General features: G+C 36.3%; 1 protein-coding gene across 2 annotated transcripts in view; it reads left to right on the top strand.

The window, feature by feature from the left end:
• The first annotated feature begins 387 nt into the window (after positions 1-387).
• Positions 388-16,844, top strand: part of LOC109099010 (paired box protein Pax-7) — a 54,581-nt gene continuing 38,124 nt past the window's right edge. Inside the window, exons 1-4 of one of the 2 annotated variants that reach the window (XM_042733710.1) lie at positions 388-834; positions 1,922-2,157; positions 2,296-2,425; positions 2,686-2,814. In XM_042733710.1, coding sequence (XP_042589644.1) covers positions 750-834; positions 1,922-2,157; positions 2,296-2,425; positions 2,686-2,814 — 580 coding nt within the window. In that variant the 5' untranslated portion in view covers positions 388-749. Of the gene's footprint in view, positions 835-1,921; positions 2,158-2,295; positions 2,441-2,685; positions 2,815-16,844 lie in introns of both variants that reach the window. The other variant, XM_042733709.1, reaches the window with a different exon arrangement.

Below are 16,844 nucleotides of genomic sequence, written 5' to 3'. Positions count from 1 at the left end.
ACAAACCTATTTTGGCAGAACATTTTTAGGGTCACAGATTTCCTGCTGAATTGGCATATAAATAAATGTTATTTATTTTGAATTCATAACAACAACAATAATGCATATTATATTATATTATATTATATTATATTATATTATATTATATTATATTATATTATATTATATTATATTATGTTTGAGAGAGAAATGCATTAAACTGACGTTTCAGTTTAAATGACAGATGAATGAAAACTCTTTGTAACATTTCCTGTGTTGACTTAGAGAGAAAGTGGGAGGGTGGTGTATGTGTGTGTGTTTTCTGCAAAGTTCCCCCGGATTGGACGGCAGGTCTTGGGCATTACCCTTTCTCTCCATGATGAATAAAAGAGTGCTGGAGAGCCTATCGTTACGCGCGCTTCCTCCTCCCACTATGTGCGCCAAAGTTGGCCACTTAAACTCCTCTCAGACAGCAAACAGAAGCTGTAATCAAAACTAGCAGAACCTCTCACTAATATTTACTCACAGTTGCTTCAGTGCACATTTCATGCTTCCCTCTGCTAATCCTGCTATTGGTTTTTTGTATCCACTGTAAGAACTTTTTTTCTTCTGCAAATTCGGCATTGTCCACTGGTGTGTGTTTGGATTTCTTTTTACATTTTTTTTTGGACCTGTTACAGTTTTCACGGCGCAAACAACTCTGGAGCTTTCTGTGTGATTGGTTTCTTTAATTTATTAGTGAGAGATTAAATTGTTTGGGGGTAGCTGGAATGGCTACTTTACCAGGAACAGTTCCTCGAATGATGCGGCCAGCACCAGGCCAGAACTACCCACGAACCGGATTCCCGTTAGAAGGTACGGAAACATTTCTTCTTGTTATTCTAATTCTTAAATAAAAACATAATTTGATTACATATTTGTAACTGTCATTTTAAAATACTTTTTTCAAAAAATCATTTTGGATAAGGTATGTCAAACACACTTTCACGCTTTACAGAACGAAATTATCGGCCTGAATGGAATTTAAGAAGTAGGCTAATTTATAAACTTTTAAAAATAGCAGAGATTATACTTATGAAATCAGTTATTTTAAATAATTGACACTGAACCTTCTTTCACAATCCTGTCATCTTGCAGAGTTCTGAGTAAAATGTTCTGAATGTGTTATTTGCTTGCGCCGCTTGCGCATTAAATGGGAAACTCTTTCCTGGATCGAGCGAATTCGTGCTTAAGAGCATTTTGACGAAACCCTACCAAACCCACGAATCCTGCAATCTGTGGGATTTGCTGAAGTATCTCGCAGCAGTGAAGGGAAATAAAACGCACAGCTGACAGCTGGCTCAAAGCATCGCACTAATATTTGTGTTGCATGACTGGGAATAATCGAGGTTTAAAGTGGCACGTCTTTAGTGCCTCTTGAATGGCAATTAGGGTCCTCAAGTGTTACATCCTCTCACAAAACAGATAAAATAAAATCACAGAACAAAACTATCATTTAAAGAAAAAAAATGAGTAAGAAATATATTTTTTTGGATTAATTCTCCTCCAGGCTTTGTTTAATCATTATTCGTATCTTCCAATAAACAGAAAACCTTCGGCATGAATCGTTTCAAAATCTTCTCTACATATCACGTGATAAATAATATTATCTGATGTGATTAATCAGAATGACAGCATGTAGATGTTTTTGTGATAAATCCTGCACAAAGCCTGGAGGACTCGCTTGCAGTATTTCCCCCTCAAAACTCAATGACATTAAATTACTCATAAGTAAAATGCACTTTACATTATGTATAATTTTTGTATAGGCTACATAAATTCAACGCGTAATTCCATATATAATCGCATAGTTGAAATGGATGTTATAAAGTGTCACAATCTTATCTGATATGTTGTTTCCTTTGTTCAAACTTTCTTTTTGGGCCTGGATGTTTTTGCTCAGTCTCAACGCCTCTGGGTCAAGGTCGTGTGAACCAGCTCGGGGGAGTTTTCATTAACGGAAGGCCACTGCCAAATCATATTCGACACAAAATAGTGGAAATGGCCCATCACGGCATCCGACCCTGTGTGATCTCCAGACAGCTGCGGGTCTCACACGGCTGCGTGTCCAAAATCCTCTGTCGCTACCAGGAGACCGGTTCCATTCGTCCGGGAGCGATAGGTGGAAGTAAACCGAGGGTGAGTGAACGCTTAATAAATAATTATGATCAATTATTAAACATATTTTAATTATAAATAAATCTGGAATTGATAGTAAACAGAATGGCATTTTTTTGTGCTTTTTTTTCCATCCACATTTTTGGTTCTACGCTATAGCAAGTTGCAACGCCCGACGTTGAGAAGAGAATTGAGGAATACAAACGCGAGAATCCAGGGATGTTCAGCTGGGAAATCCGGGATAAGTTGCTGAAGGACGGGGTGTGTGACAGGGGCACGGTTCCTTCAGGTGAGGCCTCTTCCGGTAAGCACCATTTCATTCTTAAAGAGGACGTTACGCGCTTCATAGCATCTACTTAATGATAATGACAATAATATTAATAATAATAATTATAATAATAATAATAATAATAAAAAAAAATCCGTATATTCGTTTATAATTAATTTTGGAGTTTTACATTTGAATTCTATAAATGAAATCACATTTTTAGTGTGCATTGTTATGATTGTTATATTTGGCGTTACAGTGATTATTATCTCTCTTTATAGTTAGCTCCATTAGTCGGGTTTTGAGAGCTCGTTTTGGCAAGAAAGATGACGATGAAGAGTGTGATAAAAAAGATGAAGACGGAGAAAAGAAAACCAAGCACAGCATCGATGGGATTCTCGGGGATAAAGGTCAGAGGCCGTTACATTTCTCATTGTCTGCGAATAGATGCGAGGAAACGGGGTGCGTAAAAGTTGTGCATTATAACTCGAACTCCCACGGAAGATGTTTTTGAGGTGTTGATCAGTTGTACTGGCAGATTGTGATGGACTGGTGCTGTAATTGCTGCTGTTGTTGCAATTGATATTTCATTAGGCAGTTATTTGAAAGGGACAGATGCTGCAGTCCTTCGTTCTCGCCAGGGGGAATCTGTGCGCCCCCTTGGATAAGAAATGGCACAAAAAGCTCTCATTATTCATGCTGCTAGCTGTTCAGTACTTACTCAATTATTTATGTGAGCCCTGACGTCAGGTATTTAGCCGGGTAAATTAATTTGTGTGGCACATTCCATTTCCATCGCGTTTTAACGACCCCCTAAACGACATCTGACAGTTTGACCCATTTGAGAATCCATGTCAGTTTAAGCAACTACATTACACGAGACATGTGGACCCCATGGAGGTGACTTGTTTTGGCAACATTTATTACGAATTATTATTATAATTAATATTATTATATGATCTTTATTATATTGTGAACTGAAAATGATCATTTGGAAATATTTGAATTGAATTGCATAACAATAGTAATTGGCTAGGCTTCATACTGAAAATGCATTCATTATTAATTTTTTATTATTATTTATTATTATAAATATAAATACATTTATTTAGGTCTATTCTATTTAAAAGTCTGTAATTATACATTTTAGCCTACTATTATAATTCACAATACATTATTATAATTTGAAACGGTCATATTATATTATTTTAATTAAACGATATGTAATTTTTATTTTATTTTAGATTTATAGCGGGTCACAATACCTTTTTGCCTTTTTCTAAACGTTGTTATGAACAATCTCGTTTTAAGCCTTTGTAACCTTTAGACTGAAATACAAAAGAGAACGGCTCTGGAGCCGGGCAGCAAAAGGAGTAACTGGTTCGGTGACCCCCATTCAAAGATCCCAGAAAAGAGGGGAAAACTTTGTACAAAGGGTGGTAAAAAAAAAGAAAGGCAGATAAATAATTCAGTGCTCCCTGCTGGTAGATAGTTTTGTAATATGAAGGAGCGTTTACAATTGTAAGCTCAACATTTCATGGTGCAAAACGGCGTCTTTTGTGCGGGTTTAGTTGCGCGTAACTGCGCATATGGTTTGAGACAAAGTAAACCTTTTACATTTGTACTTATTTAGATTGAGTTTCATTAATAGAATTTGTATAAAATGATAGTGATATTTTGTGATGTATAAATCAATCAGTATGATTAAATACAAATATCTATAGTAGCCTATTTTTTTTTTCCTATTGTAAATAATGCCAAAGTTATACGCTCAGATGACATCCATCAAAATTACTTTTATATGCATTTATACACAGGCCAAAACTGATATTCGTTATTAAACAAATGCATGAAAAACAATCTCTCTGTTGCTGTCCACAGGTTGTGGTTGTTAATTTGTCGGGAATGTTGTGAGTGCGTCATCTCTAGGTTAATTATTCCATAAATCTGTAATTTACAGTGTCTCGTCTTCTGCACAATATTGAACCCACTGTTAAATTCTTTGAAGGGATTCTTTAAGTTTACCATCCGGATAACATTTAATAATGTTAAGACTTATTAGAGCTGCTGTGTGTTGAATGGGCGTCTATGTTGCTGAGGAGTGTAATAGCTCGGAGGCACCGGTAAGAAACACACTGATCCTCCAGCAGCTCTCGCGCCGGGGTTTCGCGCACAAACGTAATGTAGAAGGTCTTTTAAGCCCTGATTAAACTGAGCCCCTTTATTTCTTTTCACTTTCATCTCTAAACGGCTCACAGTGACTCGCCCAGGGCGTAAATTCATGAGATTTGGAGTTATGTTACATGATATTTATTTATTTTGGGTATGCTAAACACATCCGTTTTTTTATTGCATGTCTTTATAAGGTGTTAAACTGATTACTATCTAGTTGACTACTTGACTTGTTTTGGCATACAAAACGTAGGCTATTTATTTATTAAAATATTATTTATTTATTTATTTATTTAATGTCTTGATCAGATGTTAAATTGCTTAAGCATATTTAGTTATTATGAAGTCATACCTCAGATTTTTGTTGACTTGTTTTGGCATTATTGTTTTAATATTATGTTATATCATAGGCTCCATATACCAAATATATATATATATATATATATATATATATATATATATATATATATATGTAATTTATTAAATAAATATAATATTACATTTTATTTTTAGCCGCATTTATTCATATTTTGTAAACTTTTGGGGGTAAACAAAATGCATGTTTTTTTATACAAAATAAATAAATAAATACATAAATAAGGTCAGACCTTATATTTATGTTGACTTGTTTTGGCAAACAAAATTTATTTATTTATTTATGTATTTGCGTGGCATGTGTTTTTACGCAGTTAGAATCTGGGAGATTTATTTATTTATTATACATAACACAGTGTTAAACGTTTTGGAAACAAACGACAGAAACGCTGTCTGTGCTCCCTACACCCTGAGTAGATCTCCGTGTACCTAACCTTAATAGCCTTAAATGTGACTTCCACATTTGGTTTATGGCCATTACAATAATAATAATCTTGTGCACCTGCCATACTCATTACGGAAAAAAATAACATAAATAAATAAATAACTAAAATATGATGAGCGACAGCAGAGTTAGCACAAACCTGCCAAACTTAATTAGCCTTTAATGGGTTCCAGCCCTGCGTCTGACAGCTCACCTGGTGCTCTTTTTGTCTGGAAGAGCATCAGTTAAACGCGACCATGCGTCCACGCGTTGTGAGAGTGGCACTGGACACTTCAGCAGATCTGTGGATTACCTGAGCTTTTCAGACTAATCAAACAGACTTCAGTCAGGGGTTTAAGAGTGTTGTTATGGGATAATAGTGATAAAAACCTGTAGGCGAGACGGATGTGAGCGATGCGCAGACTCGGTTTTACTGTACACAGGAACTCAGTGATATTTAGAAGAGAACAAAAAAATCACACTTTCATAATGCAACATTTCTCCTGTGATAAAGCGCAAAGAATATTCTGGAATAGCAGTTTCTTATAGTGTTGGTTGGCGCCCTGGACGCGCACCAGCTTCACATTTATATGAAAATAAAGCAGATACTTTCGGACCTAAAACCGTGCTGAAAGAGAAGCACAGGGAGACATTTTAAACAAATCCATCTGGAATAGAATATGTTACAGGGACATACACACACAGAGAGAGGAAGATTAAGTGAAAGTAAGGGGAAGTTATTTAGCTATTAATATTTTTTCTCCTCAGGCGTCGAGAGTGACTCCATCTGCACTTTCTTGCAGCTATTTTGGCTGGGCTGAAATTGTGGGAGACCCAAATGTTGGGCAGAGATAACATAGCCATCAGAGTGTGGATCATCACTGCATTAAACACGGATTAACCTCTTCTCTCCCGTCACCCTGTCTCAACGCAACTCGAGAATTTGACTGGCGAGGGATTTTCTTTAGTGTATAGAGTCCAGGGTTTAATCCATAAATCAACACTACAGTAACAACAACTATATATATATATATATATATATATATATATATATATATATATATATATATAAATATATAAAAATAAAAATGGCCTCATAAATAAAATATTAAAATAATTATTATTATTATTAATATTATTATTATTTTCTTCCGGTATTAACCATTTTTGATGTCAGGGATAATAAATTGAACAGATATAAGCTCATAATAATATTACACTGAACTTGGTGATTATAAAAGCATGCGGCCATTGCAGTGCTAGTTGCTTAAAATCCAGATAGAGGCATGCAGTTCTAATTCCTGGAACCAATCAAATTTACCAAACTAGATGCAATTGACCATGATTTGCATTCAAGCACTGGCGATGCTGACATTAACCAATGCTGACAATTCCAGAACAACTTACTTTAATTTTATGTATTCCAGAGCTTTCTTTCTTTCTTTCTTTACATAATTACTTACTATAATAATAGCAATAATAATTTTCACCCTGTAAAATAATAATATGATTATGTATAGCCTATTTTTATTTTGTGTAAAACCATTGTCTTAAAGCTTTGGTAGCTTGATAGTAACTGTTAAAAGCCCCCATGGCACGACTTTAAATTTAATGCTAGGTGACGAAGTGAACAATATTCGTGATCCAGCCAATATAGCAATGATAAAAATGCTAACATTTTGGCTGGTATTTTAATGTGGCTTTTATTGACTCCGCTGTAATGCTTAATTGGTCTCCATACGGGGATTATAGACTAGTTTACAATGTCGTTTTTAGACCGCGGATGACCTGTGAGCTCGAGACAGGGCCTGAATTTGTCAAGATGTGAACTTTGATGTGTTTCAGAGATGTTTAAAAAGTAGCCAAAACGGGTAAGGATGATGTGAATGAGGGCTCAGGCAGTTAAGGGAAATTGAGAAGCTTATGATCTTTGATCCGTGGATGTCTTTTGCTTATCAAAAACACTTGAGACGACTGCAGTACAAAGCAACTTCATTTTACTGCTTGACTGTTCATTAAATGCGGTTTGCCATGTGGGACAGTGTAAATCTCTGCACAGATGTTACAGAATATCATTCTCATATATCGGAGAGAATTCTTGTAATAGTGCGGTTTTCGCTCCCCAGCTGTTAACCGAGTGCGCACAAGACTTTTACGCACATAAACGCTGTTTTATCATCTGCTCAAGCTAATAACCAGAGAGGATTTCATTTTTCAACTTTTCAAGGGCTTTGGAACCAAAATGTTATACATGAATTACACATAATGTATCTGCGCTGATGTGTGCTCGGTTCATTGTGCGTAATTCCCTCTCCATGCGAGCAATGGATATTGTATTTGGTGCGTTCGTATCTGGTAAATGTTTGTAATGGGGACTTAAATACACAATTGATTCTGACATGTACATTGTCATTTCCGTTTTAGCCATTTGATTTGTGAGGGCGGGTCACACTTGACACACACAAGCTGTGATACAGGCCTCATTAAACTCTCTCTCTTTCTCTCTCTCTCTCTCGCTCTCTCTCTCTCTCTCTCTCTCTATCTCTCTCTCTCTCTCTCTCTCTCTCTCTCTCTCTGTGTGTGTGTGTGTGTGTGTGTGTGTGTGTGTGTGTGTGTGTGTGTGTGTGTGTGTGTGTGTGTGTGTTTGGGGAGGGCGTCTGAAAATGCATCCAAAACACAGCGCGCAATTTCACTGTATTTTAAACACGTGAACTATTAATATATATATATTAAATATCAAAATATAAATATATATTGCATCTGATTTGTAGTCAATAGCCTAACACATGAAAATGACTACAGACGGATTGTGCTTAAAAACACACATTAGTTTTGTGTTCCAGAATCAGTGCAACATTCTTAAGTGCTGTGTAAAAATTCTTAATGTCAGAGGAACCGAGGTGTTTATGCCAAATATTTTGTAAGAAGACATGTCTGCTGGATTATCATTTATGAACCGTATTAGCACATCGCTGAAAGGCAGGTTATTTTTAGGATTATCATCCAGACATTTAATATAGCTATTTATATTTATGCTTTCGAGAATATAAAAGGTCGCAGTAATTGTTCATTAATATTTTGTATATTTTGCTATCTCTTCCGTTGTACTTTACGCATTTGTCTTCAATCCTTACGCACTCTTTTTCATCGCGGGCATGTGGATTTAACTAATGGAGCGTTTCAGTCGCGGTGGTCGTTGTTTTAGAGATCCGTTCAAGTGGGTTTTAAGGAACAATAGAGGATCCCGGGATGCGGTAAATGGCAGTGACCGGTAACCCCTCTCACACTCGGGCAGGTCATTGCGCTTCAGTGAGCACAGCTTCACCTCTGAGAAAGTCATCTCAGCAACAAGTGATACGCTGAATTCATAAAATTCTACATCCGAAACTCAGATCGCCCTGATCAAAGATGAAAATAATTACTAGTAGCCTATTGAATTGCCTAATCGCTATAGGCTACGTTTAAATGAAGCAGCAGCAACACAAATACAAATATGAATTGTTAACCAAACGAAAAGAAAAAACAGTAATTATAATTGTAACTAATGCAATTTATTATTATTATTATTATTATTATTATTATTATTATTATTATTATTATTATTATTATTATTACCGGTCATTGGTAACATCTTGGAAAGTTTTTTTTTTTTTTTTTATACACTTTACCGGGCTTTCAGAGACATAAACGAACGCGTTGAACTTCACAGACACAAACGATTATGTATTTGAGTTTTTTTTTTTTTTTTTTTACTCTTCTTTATTATTATTATTATTATTATTCGTTGTTTTTGTATATACATGTAGATATTCAAATCTAGTAAGTTTAGCCTATGTAGACCTATATGAACATTATATTAATGTTTTACAAAAATATTATTATTATTAATAAATACAATCGGAGGACGAAAAGCGTTTTTTTTGCGCATTGCATTTCATGGGTGTGCGCCCTGTTAATTTTGCAAGTTTGTGATTTTTTTTTTGGAGTTGTTCCGGACCCCACAGGCGAAGAGGCGAGACGCAGCTTGGACTGTGGCGATCCGTTCTAATTGGGGATGAAATTCATTAGAAAAGACATCCATTTAAGACCTTTAAGTTTTCCACACATTTTAAAGGTATGAGAATGGATTAATGGCTTATAGCCAATACTGAAATTTATTGCCTCGTTGAAATTTGTCCTGCCTGTCTAACGGGTGTCACAAGAAGCACTTAGAAAAATGAACAAATAAATACCGATTTCTCAAGCGTAATATCTTTAAAGTGCACGGAGCCATGAATGCTTGCAGCAGGTGATGGTTTATGCGACCTTTTTTATATTTTTATAGGCTAATGCCGTTTGAAATGATCTCTATCCAAATATCCTAGGTTGATTTGTAATGATCTCCTCTTTGTGCAATATGAACATATTTACTGTCTGTTTGCATTCTTACACTTTGTGTGCGTTTGAATGTGTGTTTTTCTCTTCTGGAATAAGATATGAAGTGATGCTCGGATCATCGTCTCACTTTTGAATGGAGGAGAAATCAATTGTCTCCTTCTCCTTTATGGGGGGAGCATTTTGTTCTTTTAATTGAATGCTGCCTTTTTTCTTGTGTTGGGCCTAAGACTCCTCTGAAGTCTAGCAGCCTTCTTTCTCCATTGTCAGAGAAACTGCTTCTAAAAAGGAAAAAAAAGAAAGAAAAGAGCAGAAGAAAAAAGAACTCTGTTATTTTCTGTCTCGAGATTCAATGCACAGGCTATTCAGGCCAGTTGATGAACTCCTTCAAAAAGTTTATTAAGGGTATGAAAACAATGTGGACTAAAGCCTTTGGGCTCGCGGGCAGACAGTCTATAAACTAGCGGCCATTGTGCCTCGAAGGCAGATGCATGAATACTTTTGAATGGGGGCTTCAAACTGACACGATGGGGCTGGACAGCAGTCTGTTTAGTGAAGAGGGCTTGTGGAAGAGACGGGCTCAGTGTGTTGTCTGCATTAATGTACATCTGTAGGGACTGGGGGTGAATCCCCACTCCAGCACACTAAGATGGAAACGCCACATTCAGAGCCAGCGAGAGCTGATTTTGCTTCTGTCCCTTTGGGAATTCATGCTGTGCTACCTTTAAGTTTATTTAGGAGAGTTTTATAATATCATGGATGTATGATTTGAATGAACAAAAAAAGATTTAAATTTATTTTATGGATTAGAATGCATATAATGCATATAAAATATATGCATTTCCACTGCTAGTGGAAATGCATCTATTTCAATTATGCATTTTGTTATGCATATGTTTGCATTGCAGTTACTGTATGCATGTTTATATTGCAGACTTTCTTAGTATTTAATATGACAAAACCTGATGACCATGTTCTTAGAAAAATTAGCAAATAAATACAAATTCTTCAACTGTTATATTTTGTAGTTATAGTGCATAAATGTCTGTGAATGAACATGACACTACAAAGAAAGTTACACATGAGGTCCACTAGTTGAGAAAACTAATGAAAATGTATCCATTTTGCATGATTTTCTAATGTAATTGTACATTTTTTTATGTTTATATTGCATAATATCTTAGTGTGTGCTATGTTAATATGCACATCATGACAAAACCTGATAATTATGTTCTCCAGCATGATTTGAGATGTTCCAAAGAGCATCTTCAGACCATATATACAAAGTCCCGTCACTCATTTGCTTATTTGATTAAAGACTTTTAAATAGTGCAGAAAGTTAAATGTTCTTTGTTATGGTATGTGTATATATACATAGGTTTAAATGAAACCAGCAGATTTCTGTACCTTGCTGTACATTGATGTTAAATAACTTTTTAGTCGCATTTATTAATATTACGTTTGCAAGCCTGCAGTATAATAGATACAGCCATATAAAACAGCCATTTCTTATTTTTTTCTGTATAAAACAGTAAAGTTAAAGTGTGGGATAAAGTACTTGTAATCACCCTAAAGAGATCCCAGTTTTTCGATGTGATCTGCATCAGGCTGCATCGAGCACAAACAGCTCTCGCTCGGCTCCTCTCTGGCAGGTGTCAACATTAGCAACACAATTGGCTCTCGAAGCCTCACTGCAGCGAGACGGCTAACTTTAACTGTATGAGATGCCATGAAAGAGGAGCATGAAGAGGTTGTGGAGGGGAGGAGGGGGATTATGCTTTGAGGCAGCTATTAGTGGGGATGAAGCTTCTCTAAACAAACAGTGGAGAGAAAGAAACCCAAGAAAAAAATCAATAATGTGTTAGTTTTCTAGGCTAAGCCATGATGGATCTCAAGTACCCATTTTTTATTTTGTATTGTTATTTTTTCATTCGTCTTAGAGATGTTTTTCTTGATATTATAGGTATTGGCAATCCAATTTGGGCACAAATAATAAGAGGCTTTTTTTTTTCTTTGAATGCACTCTGCGTGTTACATGTGTATTTATGACACATGTAAAATGAATAAATTGTTGTTGTTGTTTTCATAGTTTGAACTCAGAAGCCTTCTTAGTTAACTTTGTTTTCCTTAAAATATACACAAAGCCCATTGCTGACATACAGTAGGAGAGCTACAAAGTTATTGTGAATAGAAATTCAGATCATTGACTCATTAAGAAATGAGTTCATACTGAAGATTCTGAAAAATGAGGAGATACAAGTAAAGGTCTCCATTAACCAATCTCCACTTTATCTCATTGCTGTCTAGTCTAAACAGAGTTATTAAAGAGATCTTATATATTTTACTTTTCTATTGTGTGTTCACCCTACTCTAAAGCCTTTTTCTGCAGCACAGGTCATTTTGAAAACTTTGAGATTGGACAAATTCTGTAATCATAGGTGTCAGCAAGTCTTTCCTTTCATTTGACAGAGGTTTTACTCAAAGGCAGGAGGAGATATTGGTAAAGGAATGAGTTGACATCAGGGTTGCATTCTCATGTAAGTGCTTGTGTTGACAAGAAAAACAAGGTTTCCAAAAGTCATTTATCTATCTTTCTATCTGTGCTCGTCTGGTAGATCTTGACCGTGCCAATGGAAAGGACAAGAGTGCTCAGCGCTCTATAGTAGTTCCCATGGGGCTTTGACTCAATGTTTTTCCTAGAGCGAAGGCAATTTTGCTTTAATTGGTAGTTTTAGACTCCTTTCTTGTCACACACTCAGGATAGCTCTCGGAAAACAAATAGAAAGGAAAAGTGTCTCTTGTTTCCTCCAGGATTTTATGTGAAGCACATCGTCCAAAGTGAGGATTTTGATTGAATTGTCTGCCTTTGAAAAAATGCTTCTTGCTGCATATGAGGATAAGCTTTAAATATTTATTTCAACACAGGGGAAATAGATGAACCCATTTAGTCTTTGTTTTCACATGATGAGAAAAAGAGACATTTTCTCTTTGTTTTGTAATTAGCTTTTTTTTTTCTTGTTTAATTGTTTAATTTTATGTTTCAGATTAACATTTAAAAAGGTCACCGCTTATTGGCATAGACCTTATAACTTCACTCATTGCATCAAGTTTCAATGTGCTAAATTCTTCAAATTTGCTGCATTGTTAAAATAGAGAATCATCGGTGAACATGTGGTCCATTTTACTCAAACTGTATAAGGAGTAGAATTAGGAATGTAAATAAATGGTACATATGTGGCATACAATTCATCAGTTTTCAGTTAAATGTGCCGCAGATATATCAGTGTGATTTTTCACTGTCTGGCATTTTATGAATTAACTTCCTACAATCACTGAAAATTCTTCTCTGAACAGTACTGTTTTTGTAAACTACCTTTTTTTTTTTTTTTTTTTTGTCGTGACTAAGATAAAACTAGAACATCTAAACATCTTTTCACCCATCCTCCATCTGTCAACATCATATCATTTTTATTCTTATAAACAAAGCAGCATATTTAAAGATTGGCTTGTTTGGCTTTGTTTTGATTGGATCCAGTGTCTCCTAAGATCTGTGTGGTCTATTATATTTGTGGTCTATTTATATTTAACCGCTGCTAAGGAAAACATTTGGCACGTTATGATTTCTTGACTGATAAATCAGAAGGGATTCACTTGAAATGCATGCCACGTTCAGTGACAGACATAACATGGGGGGGGGGGGTTATTCTGTGTTAAAAGAGTTTCTGTTTTCTTCACAACCCATGTTAGAAGAAAACACAGGATCATAATAGAGCTAAATGTCTAAAAAAAATGTCTAAATTCCCCCCCTGCGTTTTTCCCGCCTGCCATAGATGTCAAAGTTTTTGTCAGCTGGCATGGACACTGCCGGATTATTGTCATCCCCCGTTACACCAAGGCGTGTTAGAAAGTACAGCAAGCATTCTCACTAATTTTATTACAATGGAGAAAATGCCCCACATAATGTGCAACACTAATTAAGTTTAGAGCTGTGTGCCCAGCTGATGAATTAGAGCCATTCACACCATGCTCGACTGCTTTAAAATCACCATTAGCCCATGCTACTTACGGCCATAACATCGCCCATTTTATGCTTTTGACCTGCTTTGCAAATGGATTCTTCATTATTTTCGTGTACGGCCGCTTATTTTTAAGGCTGTACCGAAAGACAATAAACTCGTTCACTGAGTGTTGCAAATCAGAAATGTGTTTCGTCTGTCCAGCAAGTAAAAAAAATGCAGGCGTTGGCCGGTGAGCATAGAGAGACTGCGAGCGGTGGAAAGCGAGAAGTCCTTATAACTTCAAAGGAAAAAAAGCCAATCCTTCCATTTTAACTAATGGGTTTATTTAAGGCATCCCCTGTCGGACTCTCCCTAGGGGAATGTACACTCTCATTTTGAAATACCCTTACGGTCCGAAGATACACTATAGAGTGCTGATCTCTGACTTTACCATTAGGTGCTGTGACTGTGAGCTGATGTAAACTCAGAAAACAGGAAATATTAAAGACCTCCTTATGTCCTGAAGAACCTCTGGGGAATTTCATGTAGTATCCACTCTGTCAATATGAACATTTCTCATTCAGTTATTTTAAACTCAGTTCTTTTACAATTATCTCATTTTATTTTTTACCTTTTTTGTAGAATTTCAGAAGCAATAGGGAGAGTTTTAGGGTATATAAACTCTTTTATAAAGGTTCTTCATTGGCATTGATAGATCCATGAACAACCTTTAACACCCATGGAACTTTTCAAATGCACAAAAGTTTCTTTAGATTTTTGAACATGTGAAGTAAAAATTGTTCTTTTATGACTCTTTTGAAAACACCATTTTGGAACCTTTATTTTTAAATTAAACGCAACTGAAAGAGCTAGCTGTGGGTCACCCATGCCAGTTTTGAACCTTCTGGACCTCTGATAAGCCACATATAGCATTTATTGATAAGGATAAATCAACAGTTGGTTTAGAAATTAGCATTGTTTTTCCAGAATACTGCCCAGAAAGTATGGCAATGTCCCCCTCCAGAGTTTTGTCTGTACTATAACCACTTTATGATGAAAGAATTATATGCCTTGACTCCAGAGCCGTCCTGCAGGCACATATCTCAATCCTTGAGTGCATTCCGTCTCCTACCTAAACTCCATCCTTTTTCATTCTGGATAAAATAAACAGGCGCTTCTCAGAGCTCAGAGTTAGTATTTGATTTCCTGCATTGCTTTTTCCTTTCAAGCCTCCTGAAGGGGCTTCTGCACTATTGGCATGGACCCCTTGGGTTCCCTTTTTGCTTTGTGGTCCTTCTTAATTTCATTACTTTAGCTGTGACCGTAATTAGCAGGGAACCAACCCCAGGAAACGAAATCCCATTTTGGCAAAAAAGGAAGGTTGTAGAAAACTAAGCCCCACTCCCTCGAAACAGAGGTAGGTAGGGTGACCCTCAAGAAACCGGCTCAGGGAGGCATCCTCCATTTCTCATTTCTCTCACTCCCTATGGTCACAGGAATTCAGTTCTTTTCAAAATATTCCTGCATGGACGGTGCATGTGTGTCAAGTGATAAATGGTTTCCACTTTTAATTTTACTTTTTTTTAAAACATTAACCTCTAAAAAAGATGGCATTTGCAATCATTTATTCTCCATTTTTAAGAGGCTCAAAAAGTCTGAGACTTTTTATTTAAACCTACACAGTAAACAATTGCTAGTAAATTTCAGAAATAATTACAAAGAATTGACAAGTAACAAAACACTGCAACAGTTTTTGTTTTATGCATGAATTTGAAAAAGCATTGTTTACAATGCAGAAATGCACTTTTTGGACATTTGTAGAACAAACAAATAACAATTGTCACATAAAATTTAAAACAATTTTAATGTTCTGTGGTATTTCTAAAGCACTAATCAAATGTAATCAAAAGTGAATTAAAAATTATCATTGGACTCCCCCGAAATTGTTATTCTGAGATAATATGAACTGCAATAAAAAAAATTAATTTAAAAGAGGTTGCAGTTTCTGTTTTGATCAAACTTATTAATATACCATTGTATATTTGTATCAATGTTTATGTATAAAATACGGCCATTCAAGTCCTTCACGCTCTCATATTTCGGCACGCCTGTCCCCTGGCGCTGGGGCATAGGGAGTCAATATGTCAGCATTTATCGATACCCCACTGAGCTACGCAGGGTTGTCAGGGCCCTATTCAGGCTCTAATGGCCCCCTGAGGTGCAGCGTCTATGCAGGCTGAAAGCGAAAGAGGCCCGGGGCCCAGCCTGTTGTTGGATGTTAGGCGTGTGTTCCTATCGCCGCCCTGTGCCTTCACGCACATGACAAGAGCCATAAAAGACCAACGCCTTCGCTGCTTCTTCTGCCCCTCTCTTAAACCGCTTTTTTCAACCTTTTCTTAAAAGAAAAAAGGTCTAATTGTTTGTTGTGGGAGCCAAAGATTATAGACCCTCCCCTCCTTTTGCTCTTTTTTCCTTTCGTCTGTTTTCTTTGGGCTCGTCTTTCTCTCCGCCGCTCTCGTCATTTCTAAAGGATGTGATTTTTATCCAGAATGTTGTGAAAAGGGAAGCAAAAGGGGAATGATCCTGCGAGACTGCTTTTGACAATGGCAATGAGACACAAGAGACCATTCAACTAAGTGGAATCATTGACTTCCATTAGTTGCTTTGCATGAATATATACTTTTAGCTTGTATTTGTGACTGCATGAAAAAGTGCAGAGCAATGGATTACATTATGTTAGCATTTGGTTACGTGTGGTTTGGAGTATTTCGACTCAGTAATTCAATAGAGCAATATGTTGAAAGTTTTTGAGTAGTCAAACATTTGAAGCAAGCGTGCAGGTGCTTATAGGCTGGGTGAGGCTGATCCACATGATCTAGGTCCGCCGGTCTGACTTGCACTGATTTGAGTCAGATTAATGCATTTACATGACATTTTCAAAGACTTTATTGCTTTAGTCTGGCTGAAAGTGCATGTAAATGCATCTGATGAGCATTGCTTCTCTCCAGTGTTGTCTGTAGGAAAGCAACAAATGTAGACTCTTGACAACATCTCCTGCTTTTCAGATGTTTCTCTTGAAGAAAGGTCTCTTGTAATT

This window comes from Cyprinus carpio, chromosome B11, assembly GCF_018340385.1.
Source record: "Cyprinus carpio isolate SPL01 chromosome B11, ASM1834038v1, whole genome shotgun sequence".
Lineage (NCBI taxonomy): Eukaryota > Metazoa > Chordata > Actinopteri > Cypriniformes > Cyprinidae > Cyprinus > Cyprinus carpio.
Note: the sequence above shows the minus strand (reverse complement) of the source record. Positions and strands in the feature narration are given on the sequence as shown.